The 14568-nt window shown below is 41.3% G+C and overlaps 3 protein-coding genes across 3 annotated transcripts in view; all 3 read right to left on the bottom strand.

Annotated features, from left to right (window-relative positions):
- Nucleotides 1–759: 759 nt before the first annotated feature.
- LOC111399676 (30S ribosomal protein S19-like) lies at nt 760–1730 on the bottom strand. The gene has a single exon (XM_023027127.1). It carries the CDS (start codon nt 1528–1530, stop codon nt 1030–1032), a length of 501 nt encoding a protein of 166 aa, XP_022882895.1. The 5' UTR covers nt 1531–1730; the 3' UTR covers nt 760–1029.
- A 7816-nt stretch (nt 1731–9546) lies between these two features.
- Nucleotides 9547–10185, bottom strand: LOC111399955. The gene has a single exon (XM_023027433.1). The coding sequence runs from the start codon at nt 10183–10185 to the stop codon at nt 9547–9549; it is 639 nt and encodes a 212-aa protein (XP_022883201.1).
- A 1454-nt stretch (nt 10186–11639) lies between these two features.
- LOC111399675 (uncharacterized RING finger protein P32A8.03c-like) overlaps nt 11640–14568 on the bottom strand; it is an 8425-nt gene continuing 5496 nt past the window's right edge. The window contains exons 6-9 of the mRNA XM_023027126.1: nt 13304–13396; nt 13095–13232; nt 12705–12885; nt 11640–11821 (exon numbers count right to left, since the gene is read on the bottom strand). Of these exons, the coding sequence (XP_022882894.1) occupies nt 12736–12885; nt 13095–13232; nt 13304–13396 (381 nt within the window). The 3' untranslated portion in view covers nt 11640–11821; nt 12705–12735. The remainder of the gene's footprint in view (nt 11822–12704; nt 12886–13094; nt 13233–13303; nt 13397–14568) is intronic.

The raw sequence follows: 14568 nt of genomic DNA, 5'->3' as shown, positions 1-14568 counted from the left end.
TGGAAATCCATGAAAAATCTTGGGCGAGTGTGGGAAAGAAAACCCTTTTAAGGAGAGAAACTCAATTAGATAGTGATGAAAACACAGGGCAATTAAGGTTTCACAAAATAAAATTCTTTGTCGTTCCACTCAACATTGCTCACTCAGCACCTTAGACCAAGGGGTAAGCTTCCTCTTTGCCTAATTTTCAACTTTCATTTGCAACACCGGTTATGACCGTATAAAATCAACTCATCAACCAAAGCCATGGTCATGTTAGTGCACGACTGTCACAATTTGATAGGTTAATCCAATGTCAACTGCCATTCCCAAGTAAAATAGGCAATACGAGGAAAACCTACTTGATGGAATCAACATGTTTTCCTTCTCAAGCAGAAACACGAGACTTGATCTGGTCTAACTCCCACAAAAGCGACCTCATGGGAGCACGTATATGAATAGAGTTTGAGAACCACACGCACCATATGAAACACTTCTAATCATTCAACTAACAATTATTAGGAAAAATAGAAGTATGTCAAATAATATAAAAACTCCAATTAGACAGATAAATCACCTTCGGTGCCTAAGCAATTTCTTCAAACAATTTTACTACTGTTGGATATAGTGAATAGAAACATTACTAACAAACTAAAAAGACCAAAACGACGAAAAGTCACAACACCGTCAGACCCAAAATGGAAGAAATGAACCCATCAAATGACAGAAATAAGCTCAACGGAACAAACTGGCAACTGCCAATCATGGATGAATGCCTTGAATTAATCCAGCACTACGGTAAAAGCTTAAATTCATTTTAACTCGAAGGTCTATTATCTCGAGGAGACGTCATACTCAACACCAATCGAAAGCATCCGATGACAAAAGTCACAACTGATTCAATGTCACAATTTATTCTAACTAGAAGACCTCATAATGAAAAATATTAACGCAATAACATTAAATATCATAGAAAAACTTGAATCTTTGCCAAAGAAAATGCTGCCCGACAGTAACAAAAATCTACTCCCAATACTTCCCTATCGTCTCTCATTTCTTTTTCGTTCCCTTCTTCTGCTGAATTTCTCTCCTTGCTTGACGTCGAGGACGAAGTTCTCCCAATTTGTGGCCAACCATCTGCTCCGATATACGAAAAGGCACGTGCTTCTTACCATTGCGAACAGCAATCCTATGGCCCACCATATCAGGAATAATGGTAGAACACCGGGACCAAGTTTTTATCAATTCCTTGTCCGCCTTTTGGTTAAGCTGCGAAATTGTTTCCACCAAATGATTGGCAACGAAAGGAATCCTCAAAGTTCCGCCGCCATGGAGACGTAGAACAAGGTGGAGTGTAGACTCCTTCTGAAAGTTATAGTTGGCTAGGGTTCTGCCGTCCTCCATCTGTTTTCCAGCGAAAATAAGTCGCTGCTGGTCCGGCAGTATGCCTTCCTTGTCTTGGATCTTGGCCTTGGCACTATCAGTTGTTTCGGAACTCTCTACCTCGAGAGTAATTGTCTTGCCGGTAAAGGTTTTTATGAAAATCTGCATGTTTCTTCCTACTGGAAATGCAAACTGTAGACAAAGAGGAAATAATGGAGGGAATAGAACCTTTTATAGGCTGGAACTAGAATTAAGGGCTCGTTTGAGATTTAATTTTTTTTATCCTGAGATAAGTGATCCCATTTGTGAGAGAAAAAGCCAACAATGACGATTGAAATAGTGAAATAACAATCAAATATTGGATTTTTGAAGGTGAAAAATCAATTTCAAACATGCACTAAACTTGATTGCATCATTGTGTACACTTTAATATGAATCAAACTGATGCTACCAAAAATCGTATCTGTTAGTTTCTCGAGCTTGAGGACTTTGAATAAGCACGATTGTAGTCTTCCGGTTCTTGAAGCAAAGGCAACGAGGTATGTTCTCGTCGCTCCTCCGATACTTAAGTCAGAAAATGAATTATATGCGTGAGGCTATAAATTGAAAAATAATGAAAACGTACCTGAACAATGACCCATGGTCTTGTATTTATAGTAGTAGGTGACATTCTCCTAATGGGACTCAACTAGCTGGGTATCTCTATCCAACGGAGTCCTATTAGGTGGAGGAGTTGGACCAATGCCATAATTATGTTTGATATAGAATCCTTGCGGGAGTCAATTATTGAAGTAATATGGTAGAGTTAGAGTCCCAACTACATAGGAATCCTATTTGGTCAGTAATAACAATTGTGGGATGCTAGGAGAATATATCCCAAGGACCATTCTTGTTCGAGGACAGGATAATGAAAATGAGGATACAACAATGATAGAAGTGCTTGAGCATTATCTCTCGGGGAATAATGCTCGAGCACTCCATATGTGGAATCGCAAGTTTCTGAGAAAAGTCCTCGAGAGTTCGAGCATAATCAAAACTTGCCATATCACTGGCCCCCATGCATTCGACTCTAGGATCGGGCTAAGGAAGTTATGCCAAGGTGCGAGATGCATAGAGCTCGATTTGCTGATAAGTGACGTCGTCGAGATTTTAATGTTCTCAAGGGAGCGTCGATGTGGAAATAGCAAGAATACGAGCTGTCCAGTAAAAATGAGGGGTCCCTAGATTGGAGACACGTGGCATGGGTCAAAGGCTGAGGTTGATGTGACCCTTGGTCTTTCCCCAAGGTTCTATAAATACCCCATGATTCTGTTCATTTTTCATTTTTTACTCTCTGTGAATCTTCAAGTGCAAGATCAGGTTCGAGCTATAAACTTAGCTTTTGTTGTTTGGGTGTCGGGTTCCTTGAGGTAAGGCTATGGACTTTTAAGTTATTTCTTTAGTTTTAAATTGAAGAGAGATGTCAAGCACTGAGAGTGATCGGGGATTTGAGAGTTTGGGTAACTCTGGGGACCGTAGGGCTCAATTAATACCTTTAGTTGTTTCTTTAGATGCTCGACCTAGGGAGTCCGACGTTGTCGAGCTTAAATTTCCCGACGTCCAGTGTAGGTTTAAAGAACACCTAGCTATGCAGGCGATGAGGGAATATGGGCTCATGCACTGTAGGGCTCCCGATCCCGAGGATAGAATGAATAGGGCACAGGAAGGTGAGTGTGTGATTTTTAGGGACTCTTTAAAGGTTGGGTTCAGGTAGCCCATGCATCGATTTTTTTATGGTTTTTTTGGTCGAGCATTCCATGTGCCCGAGACAATTAGTGCCCAATGGATAGAGAATGCTCGTTTACTTCTTCATTGCCCGTAGATACGTAGGTATCACGCCATACCTCGATCTATGTAGAATGGTCTTCGAGCTTAAACAGCTCCCAAGGTTTACATGCTTCGCCTACCTTTCTTCCCGAGGTGCCTTTAGGATCCCAAGGATGCCTAGTTTATTGAAGGGGTGGAAGGATAAATGGTTCTATGTTATAGCTCGAGATCCCGATCTTCTTTTCTGGCCCTTGTAGGATATCCCGGACACAGCAAAGTTTTGTGAGGGACAAGCCTACTTCGAGACTCTAGAGAGGGATTGATAGATGTTAGAGGATCTCGAGCCCTTGGTAAATGATATTGATGATATTCTCAGGGATGACATCCTCAACCTTGTGTGTGCAAAAGGCCTCGAGGGTAGGATATTTATTCTTCTGTTTAATTTATAAATTGTGCTCGATCATAAGCTCTTGCCTAATACTTCATTTTGTGCAGAGATGTCTTTTGATCCATCAACTTTTCGTCGAGCAGTGAACTCTAAGTCTAAAGAGCCCCAGGTCATGGCTCGAGGTCAGAAGAAGGGGAAAAAGAGGCCCCAGGTATATACAACCGATGTTCCTCCTCGAGGTTCGGGAGAATCATCGAGTTCAAGGCCTCGAGCTCCGAGCCCTCTTCCTCCACGACGACAGGGGGTTCTCCCAGACCGACTCCAAGGTCTTCGCAGCCACCTCCTCCTCGTTTTATTCCCAAGGTTGTTGATCTAAACCCCAAGGTTGTTGATCTCGAGGATGACTCCATTCCTCCCGTTGCCTCGATCATCGAGGATTTCGAACGATGCCATCTGGTCCTGAGCATTGTCGCGAAATACAGAGGTGACGTCGGGTTTGACGAGGGCATGAAAGACCTCGAGCTCGTTACCTTGAAAGTAAGTATTGACCCCTTTATGATGTTGTGTAAATTATTTTTCCCATTCTAATGCTCTTTCTTTTTTGATTGTCAAACACTCAGCTTTGCCGGAGGACTTTCACTGCAAGGGATGGATGAGTCCCACAAGGTGGCAAGGTTGGTCGAGGCTGTGGAGCTTCGAGATAAGAAGCTTGTTGATGTCGAGGCTGCTCGATTTTAGCTCCAGAGGGAGCGTGATGATGCAAGAAAAGAGCTGAAGAAAGCCCGAGATGAAGTTGGGTCTGTCAAGGACAAGGCTGAAGAACTAAAGCTTGAGCTTGAATAGCTCAAGAAAGATTTTGGGGCTAAGGTTGAGGAAGCTCGGGCTTCAGCAATCGAGCACTTTAAAAAGTCCAAGGAGTTGGACAGGCTAAAGGGTGAGTAAGTGTTAGGCTCGTACCTTCATGCCCTTAAAGAAGCTTGGGCCTTTCTCAGGATGAAGATGCCCGACGTTGCCCCTAAGGAGCTCAAGATGATCCTTGACATAGCTGAGACCCTTGAGCTGTTAGATTCCAACAACACAGTCGATTATACGGCTGAGGATGAGGATACGCTCGAGGAGGGTGACGCTGCTCCCGAGGATGAGGACCAAGAATAGAACATCCTAGGCCCCCACCCCGATTATATTTTGTATGCACATTGCCCGGCCATAACATAGGGCCTTTTTCTTGTGAATTTTTTTCTTAAATGAATGCTAGATTTTCTTTATCATGTCTTGCTCGATCATAATGTCGATTTATCATCAAGGGCTTATCTCGAGGACTTGGTCGTTTGACAAGTCATAAGTTCGATCGTTGAAGGATTTATATCGATAACTTAGTTGTATAAGAATTTTAATTCCAAGTAATGAACTCGATCATGACAATGATCTCGACCTTTAACATGTTATCTCGACGACTGAATGAGGATTATAATCTGCTCAAAAATCTTGATGACTCAATCCATATGAAGTTTCAGACAAAGGTAATAACTCGATCTTAGGGTCATTCCTTAATATGGAAAATTATCTCGAGGACTAAATTGTAAGAAATGACAATTGTAATTGACATACCTCGATCATTATATTGGGGCTTAACTTGACTTGGCGGACAAGTAAAAAGCTCAATCTTAACCTTGGGTCCTTATCCCGAAGATTTTGTTAAGCATAGATCAAATGCTCGAAGTAATTAAGCTCGAGAAATACGTCGCCTTTGATGACTACTCTTGTTCTCATGTCCCTAAGGACTAGGGAAGTCTCGATCTATGAAAGTGTAATTCCCGAGCTTAATTCCCGATCACACAGCGGACTTTTTGAATGAGTTTTGTGCCTTCGTGCTCGGGATGTTATGTGCTCGGGTATTTACATTGTTTGCCCTAATTGGTATTTCATATGTGCTTGCTTGGAGCAAAGCTTTGTGTGAGGTACTTGCACGGGACAAGGCTTTGAGGTACTTGCACGAGGTAAGGCTTTGAGTGCTTGCTCGGGGCAAGACTTTGATTTGTAGTGATCATATTATCGAATTTAACTTCAATTGTAATATAACTCTATAAATGAACTTGGCACGCAGGCCTTATGATAAAAAAAGAAAATAGATTTGGCACGCAAGCCTTATTAATGATAAAAAAATAGACTTGACACGCAGGCCTTATTAATGATAAAAGATAGACTTGGCACACAGCCCTTATTTCTAAAACATGGTGAAGCGAGTTACTTGTAATATATCTTTAAGTTCTCGGTGTTCCATAGTCTTGGGAGTGGTCTTCCCGAAGTATCATTTAAACTGTATGCGCCTCCTGGGAGCTGTCGTATGACTTCAAACGATCTTTTCCAAACTGGTTCGAGTTTTCCCGGTGCATGACTAGTGGTTTCAGCCCTTCTCAACACCAAATCTCCAGCTCTGAATCTTCGGGGTCTTACCCTTCTATTGAAATACTTTGCTGTTCTATCTTGGTAAGAGGCTATTCTTAAGGCTACATGATCACGAACTTCTTCTAAGAGGTTGAGATGTTCAGTGATGTGTCCTACTTCTTCGAGATTAAGTCTTCTTTGGCTAGGTAATCTTATTTCAATGGGAATGGTAGCTTCGATTTTGAAAGTTAACATGAAGGGGGTCTCCCCGGTGGCAGTCCAGTGGGATGATCTATATGTCCAAAGTATGGAAGGCAACTCGTCGGACTAAGAACCTCTTGCATCTCCAATCCTTGTTCAGAGGTCATGCAATATAATCCGATTGGTGACCTCGGCTAGACCATTACTTTGGGGATGAGAAACTGACGTTGACGGTGGTCAATCCCTAGGTTGGAACAAAAATCCTTGAATTGTACATTGTCAAACTGTCGGCCGTTATCAGTTATGAGGACATTCGTTATCCCGAACTTGCATATGATGGACCTCCAAAAGAAAGTTCTTATCTTAGGTGCTCTGAGATCTTTACCAAGGGCTCGGCCTCAACCCACTTCGTAAAGCACTCCACTGCTTCAACAACAAACTTCAATTGTCCCCTAGTTATCGGAAACGGACCGAGGATATCAATCCCCATTGCTCAAATGGGGCCAAGCAACTGATGTTCGTAAGGTCCTCTGCGGGAGGAGTGGATAACATTGCCAAACCTCTGGCATTTGTCGCACTTCTTCACATATTCTATGACATCTTTCTTCATGGTAGGCCAGTAATATCTGTACCTTATGAGTTTAAAGGCTAATGCCGGAGCTCCTTCATGGTTCTCGCATACTCCTTCGTGAACTTCCTCTAGGGCTTGGGAGGATTCCGAAAGCTTAAGGTACCTAAGGTACAAAAGTGTGAGGCTCCTGCGAATAAAACCCCACAAATAATGCAATACCTAGGAGCTTTTGACCGGACGCTCCTTGTTGCCCGAGGATCTTCTGGAGGATTGCCATTTGTTATGAAATCCATAATTGGGTCCATCCATGATGGCTCATGATCGATGTCCATGACCTTAACGTTTGGATTGACGCTAGGCTCGGTCACAAATCTGACATGTACTATCCTATCAAGTCCATCTACTCCTATGAACACCAACCTTGATAAGGCATCTGCCTTACAGTTGTCAGCCGGGACGATCTTCACAATTTCACACCTCTTCAATTTTCGTCGGAGATCATGAACTTTTAAGCAGTATAAGCTCATTTTTTAGTCTTTCTTCTCGAATGTACCGTCAATCTGGCCAACCACCAACTGGTAATCACTAAAAATTTTGATGCTTTCAAGTTCGAGATTAATGGTAAGTTCCATGGCTATGATGATAGCCTCATACTCTGCTTCATTATTGGTTGCCTCAAATTCGAACCTAAGTGCACACTGAATGTCTATGAGCATGTCTGGGCTCGTGATGATGACCCCGGTACCCGAGCCCGAGGAGTTTGATGACCCATCCACGAAAATTTGCCAAACATCTGTTGTAGTGCTCGAGCTATCATCTGGCCCTCGAGGCCTTGGAGTAATTTCTGCAATAAAATCCGCTAAGGCTTGGGCTTTGATGGACAGACGGGGTTTGAACTCTATGTCAAACTCTCCAAGTTCAATTGCCCACTTTAGTAACCTGCTTGAGACGTCTGGATTTTGAAGGATGTGTTTCAGAGGCTAATTAGTGAGCACCACAATGAGATGAGACTGAAAATATTGTCAAAACTTTTGTGCTACCACTATTAGGGCACGGGCAAGCTGCTCAGCCAAAGTGTATCTGGTCTCTGCATCAAGTAGGACTTTACTTACGCAGTAAATGGGTTGTTGGGCTCTGTTGACCTCTTTCACCAAGACACCGCTCACTGCGTTTTGAGACATGGCTAAATACAACAGCAAAGTATCACCAGGCTTTGGTTCAGTGAGGATAGGAGGAGACGCTAGTGTCTGTTTGAGCTCCTAAAAAGCCTTCTTACACTACTCATTCTATTCAAAGGATTGGCTGCCTCTAAGAACTTTGAAGAAAGGGAAGCACATGTCTGCTGCCCGGGACATGAACCTGTTTGGGACTGCTATCCTACCTGTTAATTTTTGCACCTCTTTCTTAGTCCTGGGTGATTCAATTGCTGCCCAAGCCTGGATCTTATCGGGGTTTGCTTCTATTCCCCGATGAGTGATCATGAAGCCCAAAAATTTTCCCGAAGCTACACTGAACACACACTTCTCTGGGTTGAGCTTCATTCGATATTTTTGTAGTCAACATAGGCCTCGATGTTCTTCCTTGTCAAATTAGCGAAGACTTTGTTGATGAGCCTCTAATATGTTGCCCCAGCATTTTTCAACTGAAACAGCATCATCCTATAGCAGTATAGGGCTAAATCAGCCATGAATGAAGTCTTTTCTTGGTCTTCCTCGTCTATAAGGATTTGATGATACCCTAAGAACGCATCTAAGAAGCTGTACAACTTATGTCCGGATATGCTATCCACAAGATTGTCTATTTTGGGGAGTGGGTAGTTGTTTTTAGGGCATGCCTCGTTGAGATCTGTAAAGTCGATGCAGACGCTCCATTTACCACTAGTCTTCTTCAGAAGAACAACATTAGCGAGCCAATCTGGGTATTGGGTTTCCCTTATGAACCCCGCTCTCACCAGTTTGAGGACATCTTTCTGAATGACCATGTCTTTCTGGCGCAAATTGCCTCTTCCTTTGATTAATAGGTTTGGTCCCTGGGCTTATGTTGAGTCTATGGACTGCTACTTCAGAATCTATTCCCGGTATATCTTCGACCTTCCATGTAAAAATATCAATGTTGCGATACAGATAATTGATGACTTCCTCTCGAAGGCTGGCCTTGAGATCCCGACCAATTGTTATCGTTTTTCCATGCTAGAGCTCGACCACTTCCAATTCTTCAACCGAGGCAAGTCTACCCGCTCGAGCTCGAGGTCTGAAAGTTGCATGACATCTGTACTCATTCCTCGGATGCTAGTAACATAGCATGGTCTGACAGCTGTTTGGTTTCCTCGAACTACTCCGATGCCATGATCTGTTGGGAACTTCATGGCTAGGTAGAAAGTTGATACAATGGCTTGGATCTTGTTCAGTAGGGGTCTTCCCAGAATAATGTTGTAAGCCATAGGAGTATTAACCACTTATAATGGTGTGATCTCCGTTACTTGTGCATTGTCAGAATCCAATGTAAGCGAAAGCTCGACGATGCCTTCCGGGATAATGACTCCACCACCAAATCCCTGTAGAGGAGTTTTTACTGCTCTGAGCTGTTTGGGAGAGATCTTTATTTTAGCGAAAGCCTCCTATGAGAATATGTTTGCTGCACTCCCATTATCAACCAGAATCCTCTTTATTTCAAAGTTAGTCATAATTGCAGAGACGACCAAGGCATCGTCATGAGGATATGATACTCCTTCCAAATCTCTTGCTCCAAAAGTAATGTCTTTGAGTTTATCATGGGATTCCCTTGAGGTATGAGCATGTTGACTGGCATATTGCTTTCACCCACTACTTGTGTCTCATCCAGATGCTATGCCTCCAATGATAATATTAATGGTCCCGACAGTGGGTTGAGCACTGCTTCCAGCTCCAAGCTCTTTTTGATTGTCACGATCTTTTCTCGGGCGTTTATCATGACAAATATATTTTCTTAAGAGCCCTTTTTTAATGAGGGCTTCAATTTCCTGCTGCAAGGCTTGACAATCCTCCGTGGTATGCCCATGATCTCGGTGAAATTCACAATACTTGCTCCTATCTCTTGTGTCAGGGGACGACTTCATTCTTGAAGGCCACTTCAACTCTTTCATATCTTTGATCTCCATTAAGATATGTGCCTTGGAGATATTCAATCGGGTGAGAGGCCCTAGTGGCCCTTCATTCTTGTGCTTTTCCCAAGGATGCTCTTGTCGGGAAACGGGATCATGTTGCTTATTGCTCTCAGCCTTTTCGTGGGAAGGACCAGATCTCCTTGGATTCAGCGTTTCCTCCATACTAATGTATTTTTCAGCTTGGGTGAGGAGGTCGGTCACTGTTTGTGGCGGTGTCTTCGATAAGGATATCTTGAAGGCTTCACACCTTATGGTGTATGTAAAGGCTAAGACAGCTGCCGTAATGTGAAGGTCAGGTATTTGAAGTCTTTCCTTGTTGAGCCTCGTCATAAATCCTCACAGGGTCTCATTTAGTCCCTGGTGAAGTTGCATGAGAGAGGCATCAGTCTTTCTAATTCGCTTGCTACTTGCAAAGAAGGCTGAGAACTTATCGGCCAAATCTGAGAATGAGGCTATGGAGTTAGGCTTCAATGTCGAGAACAAATCTCTAGTAGCATTAGTCAGCGTTTGCAGGAAAGCTTTGCATATAACTTGATCCGGCGCTACTTGCAAGTTCATGACATTGGTATATACATTGAGATGATTGATCGGGTCGGTTGTCCCATCATATTCTTTAATGCGAGGCTATTTGAATCTGTCGGGTAGGGGATCTGACAATATCTCCGACATGAATGTGGTGTTAGGGGTAAAACTCATTGGCCCTCAAGCATTCCGTTGCAGGTCGGCTGTAATTCTTTCTTGAATGATCCGGACAATTTCTCTGGAATCCATAGCAACCGATCTTGAGCCCGAGGCCATGTTACGAATACTCGAGGTCCCTACTCCGCCAGTTGCGGGGTTTGGTGCTCGGGCTCGAGCATCGCCTATAAAACCACCATGCTTTGTCTGCACCGGTAACGGATGCGAATTTCTTTAACTTAACAGCTGCATTAGCGTGGCCACCTGCTGACAGAGCTCTTCGAAGGCTTCAGTTGTGACGACCGCCGACTGGGGTGCGGGTACTCCTGACGACTCTTCTTGAGGAGCTGGTTGATCTTCAGCACGATGAGGGATGAGAGCGGATGAGCTTGCGGGAGGAAGACCTAATCGCGTGTTAACTATGGCTTTTGATAGCGTTTTCCACGGACGGCGCCAATGATGCTACCAAAAATCGTACCTGTTGATTTTCCGAACTTGAGGACTTTGAATGAGCACAATCGTAATCTTCCGGTTCCTGAAATAAAGGCAACGAGGTATATTCTTGTCGTCCCTAAACTGGAGAATAATAAAAACGTACCTAAACAATGATCCATGGTCCTGTATTTATAGTAGTAGGTGACATTCTCCTAGTGAGACTCAACTAGCTGGGTATCTCTATCCAACGGAGTCCTATTAGGTGGAGGAGTTGGACCAATGCCATAATTATGTTTGGGATAGAATCATTGCGGGAGTCAATTATTGAAGTAATATGGTAGAATTAGAGTCCCAACTACATAGGAATCCTATTAGGTCAGTAATAACAATCGTGGGATGCAAGGAGGATATATCCCAAGGATCGTTCTTGCTCGAGGACAGGTTAATGAAAATGAAGATATAGCAAGGATAGAAGTGCTCGAGCATTATATCCCGATGAATAATGCTCGAGCACTCCATATATGGAATCACAAGTTTCTGAGAAAAGTCCTCGGGATAAATGTTCAAGCATAACCAAAACTTGCTATATCATGTACAGAACCAATAATTGTTCAAAATAACAAAATTTACTCTGAGATTTCTGAAATATCAAAATCTTATGTTTGGACACATTCAATAATGTATATAAATAAAGTGGTCAAAGGGATACTAACAAGTCGTGTAGAACCACTAGCAAAGATCCTAAACAATGAAGGCACCATCAAAAAATAAATCAAGTTGGCATTTGCCTACAATGTCTATTTGAATCCATTTCCTACGTTCCGAGGATTATGTAAAATATATTTACAAGAAGATCGGGTATAATATAACAGAATGTGAGTACATCATTTCTCCTCCGCGCTCTCATCCAAAGCAGAAGCCTTGCAGATTGGGCATAAATTCTTGATCGATAACCATTTCCGTATACAGCTCACATGATAATTGTGGTGACAGATTTTCAGAGTTGCGACATCATCCAAGTTTTTGTATTCCTCCTGTTAAAGACGAAATAATTGCACCAGCTGAGCAAAACTTTCCTTTTTTAGTAGTTATATAAAATTCTTGCCGGAACAAGGCGAATATAAACATGAGCAGACAAAAAGTTTCGATAATCTATATACATAGTTCATGCTAATATCTCCAGCCCAAACTATGGAAATCTATATAGAGCGTGGACACATTCAATAATGTATATAAATAAAGTGGTCAAAGGGATACTAACAAGTCGTGTAGAACCACTAGCAAAGATCCTAAACAATGAAGGCACCATCAAAAAATAAATCAAGTTGGCATTTGCCTACAATGTCTATTTGAATCCATTTCCTACGTTCCGAGGATTATGTCTAAAATATATTTACAAGAAGATCAGGTATAATATAACAGAATGTGAGTACATCATTTCTCCTCCGCGCTCTCATCCAAAGCAGAAGCCTTGCAGATTGGGCATAAATTCTTGATCGATAACCATTTCCGTATACAGCTCACATGATAATTATGGTGACAGATTTTCAGAGTTGCGACATCATCCAAGTTTTTGTATTCCTCCTGTTAAAGACGAAATAATTGCACCAGCTGAGCAAAACTTTCCTTTTTAAGTAGTTATATAAAATTCTTGCCGGAACAAGGCGAATATAAACATGAGCAGACAAAAAGTTTCGATAATCTATATACATAGTTTAAAATATATTTACAAGAAGATCGGGTATAATATAACAGAATGTGAGTACATCATTTCTCCTCCGCGCTCTCATCCAAAGCAGAAGCCTTGCAGATTGGGCATAAATTCTTGATCGATAACCATTTCCGTATACAGCTCACATGATAATTGTGGTGACAGATTTTCAGAGTTGCGACATCATCCAAGTTTTTGTATTCCTCCTGTTAAAGACGAAATAATTGCACCAGCTGAGCAAAACTTTCCTTTTTTAGTAGTTATATAAAATTCTTGCCGGAACAAGGCGAATATAAACATGAGCAGACAAAAAGTTTCGATAATCTATATACATAGTTCATGCTAATATCTCCAGCCCAAACTATGGAAATCTATATAGAGCGTGCATTATGTGTGATGTGGCGTGGGTTCTCACCAGACAGATAATACACTTTTCTTCTTCTTGGAATTGGTCTGACGAACAATATATCAACTCAGTCAAACACTTCGAGATCAAAGTCTCAGACAAGCCAGTGCTGACATTTCCAATCCTCTCCCCTAGGGCGAGGAGTTCCTGTTCATGCCGACACTGTTTAGTAACTAAAGTAACAAAAGGGTAAGGAGTAAAGGGAAGTATAATGTGACCTCATAGCTCATGTTGTCTATGTCAAGCCTCATGCCCGTATGCTGATCAGAGGGATATCTGGATCCATAATATGCTGACTGACCCACGAGACCCTGAACATTGATGAACATGGAGAAATATTCTCAGTTGTGCAGAAATATATAATGTCTTAGTATCATTAACCAATACGTAAAGAAACAAATCTTATCTTGCCCTCAAAAAATGCTTTTTGAAGAAATATAAAATTATCTATCTCGCCTTACTTCCTAAAGCACCAAATCCATCAACTACGATTAAACCAAATGGAAGAGACTTGAAAGAACACATCAAGCACAACGGACAGATACATATGATGAATTTCAAGTACTAAGTTCTACCTAGATCAAAAAATTCACGAATCATGACTTCTGTCATGAAAAATTTCTGTGCCTAGCGTGAGATTCCATTTTTTCCCAGGATAAACAGTATTTATTACGAGAATGAAAAAAGTGCATACTGTTTAATAAAGAACAAGGTCTCCTTGATATAAAGAGAAGCCAAAAGAATAAAAGAACAACAAACAAATTATTCCTCCCAACCATAATACACATATTTTATAATTTTGATTACTTTAACAGCTAGTTGCCTTCACCCACAAATAGGAAAGGAATCCATTCCCATAAGCACTGAGATGTCCATTTGTGATCTGAAAAATATTCTCCCACAAGTCTATACCAAATACAACTAATAATTGCAATCGTGCCAACTTCAACAAAATATTATCATCCTAACTCCACAACGAATTGGTGTGGTATATTCATATCATAATATATGAACAATAAGAACTACCATTCTTATTGAGACTAGAACTCATGAGGAAAAAAACAAATTTATAGATGGAATCAAATATGTAGTATTTATAGACAAAAGTATTCGGTTATTGGGGAAAAATTAATATACTTCTAATGTCGAATCAAAATCAACTACGACAGAAATACTCCTGCCTCCATCATCTCTTCCAAATTGACGTTCCAATATCTTCTTGTCATCCCCCCCCCCCTTTTTTTTTTTTTAAAAAAAAAAAAAAAAGGAGAAACTCTGAACTCAAATGACTGCACCAAATACATAGAGTCAAAAAGATGAATCTGCTCTTAGGAATCATTAAATCCTATAAATGATTGTTCTGATTTATTATGGAAATTCTTTGAAAGACAAATCAAATAATTTTCTGTGGTGAAACAAAATATCTCAAATTCCCCCACAAATAAATAAATAAATATATATATATATATATATAAATTTTTTT

The sequence above is a fragment of the Olea europaea genome, chromosome 9 (genome assembly GCF_002742605.1).
Source record: "Olea europaea var. sylvestris chromosome 9, O_europaea_v1, whole genome shotgun sequence".
In the NCBI taxonomy this organism is placed as follows: Eukaryota; Viridiplantae; Streptophyta; class Magnoliopsida; order Lamiales; family Oleaceae; genus Olea; species Olea europaea.
This window is presented reverse-complemented; position numbering and strand designations above follow the sequence as displayed.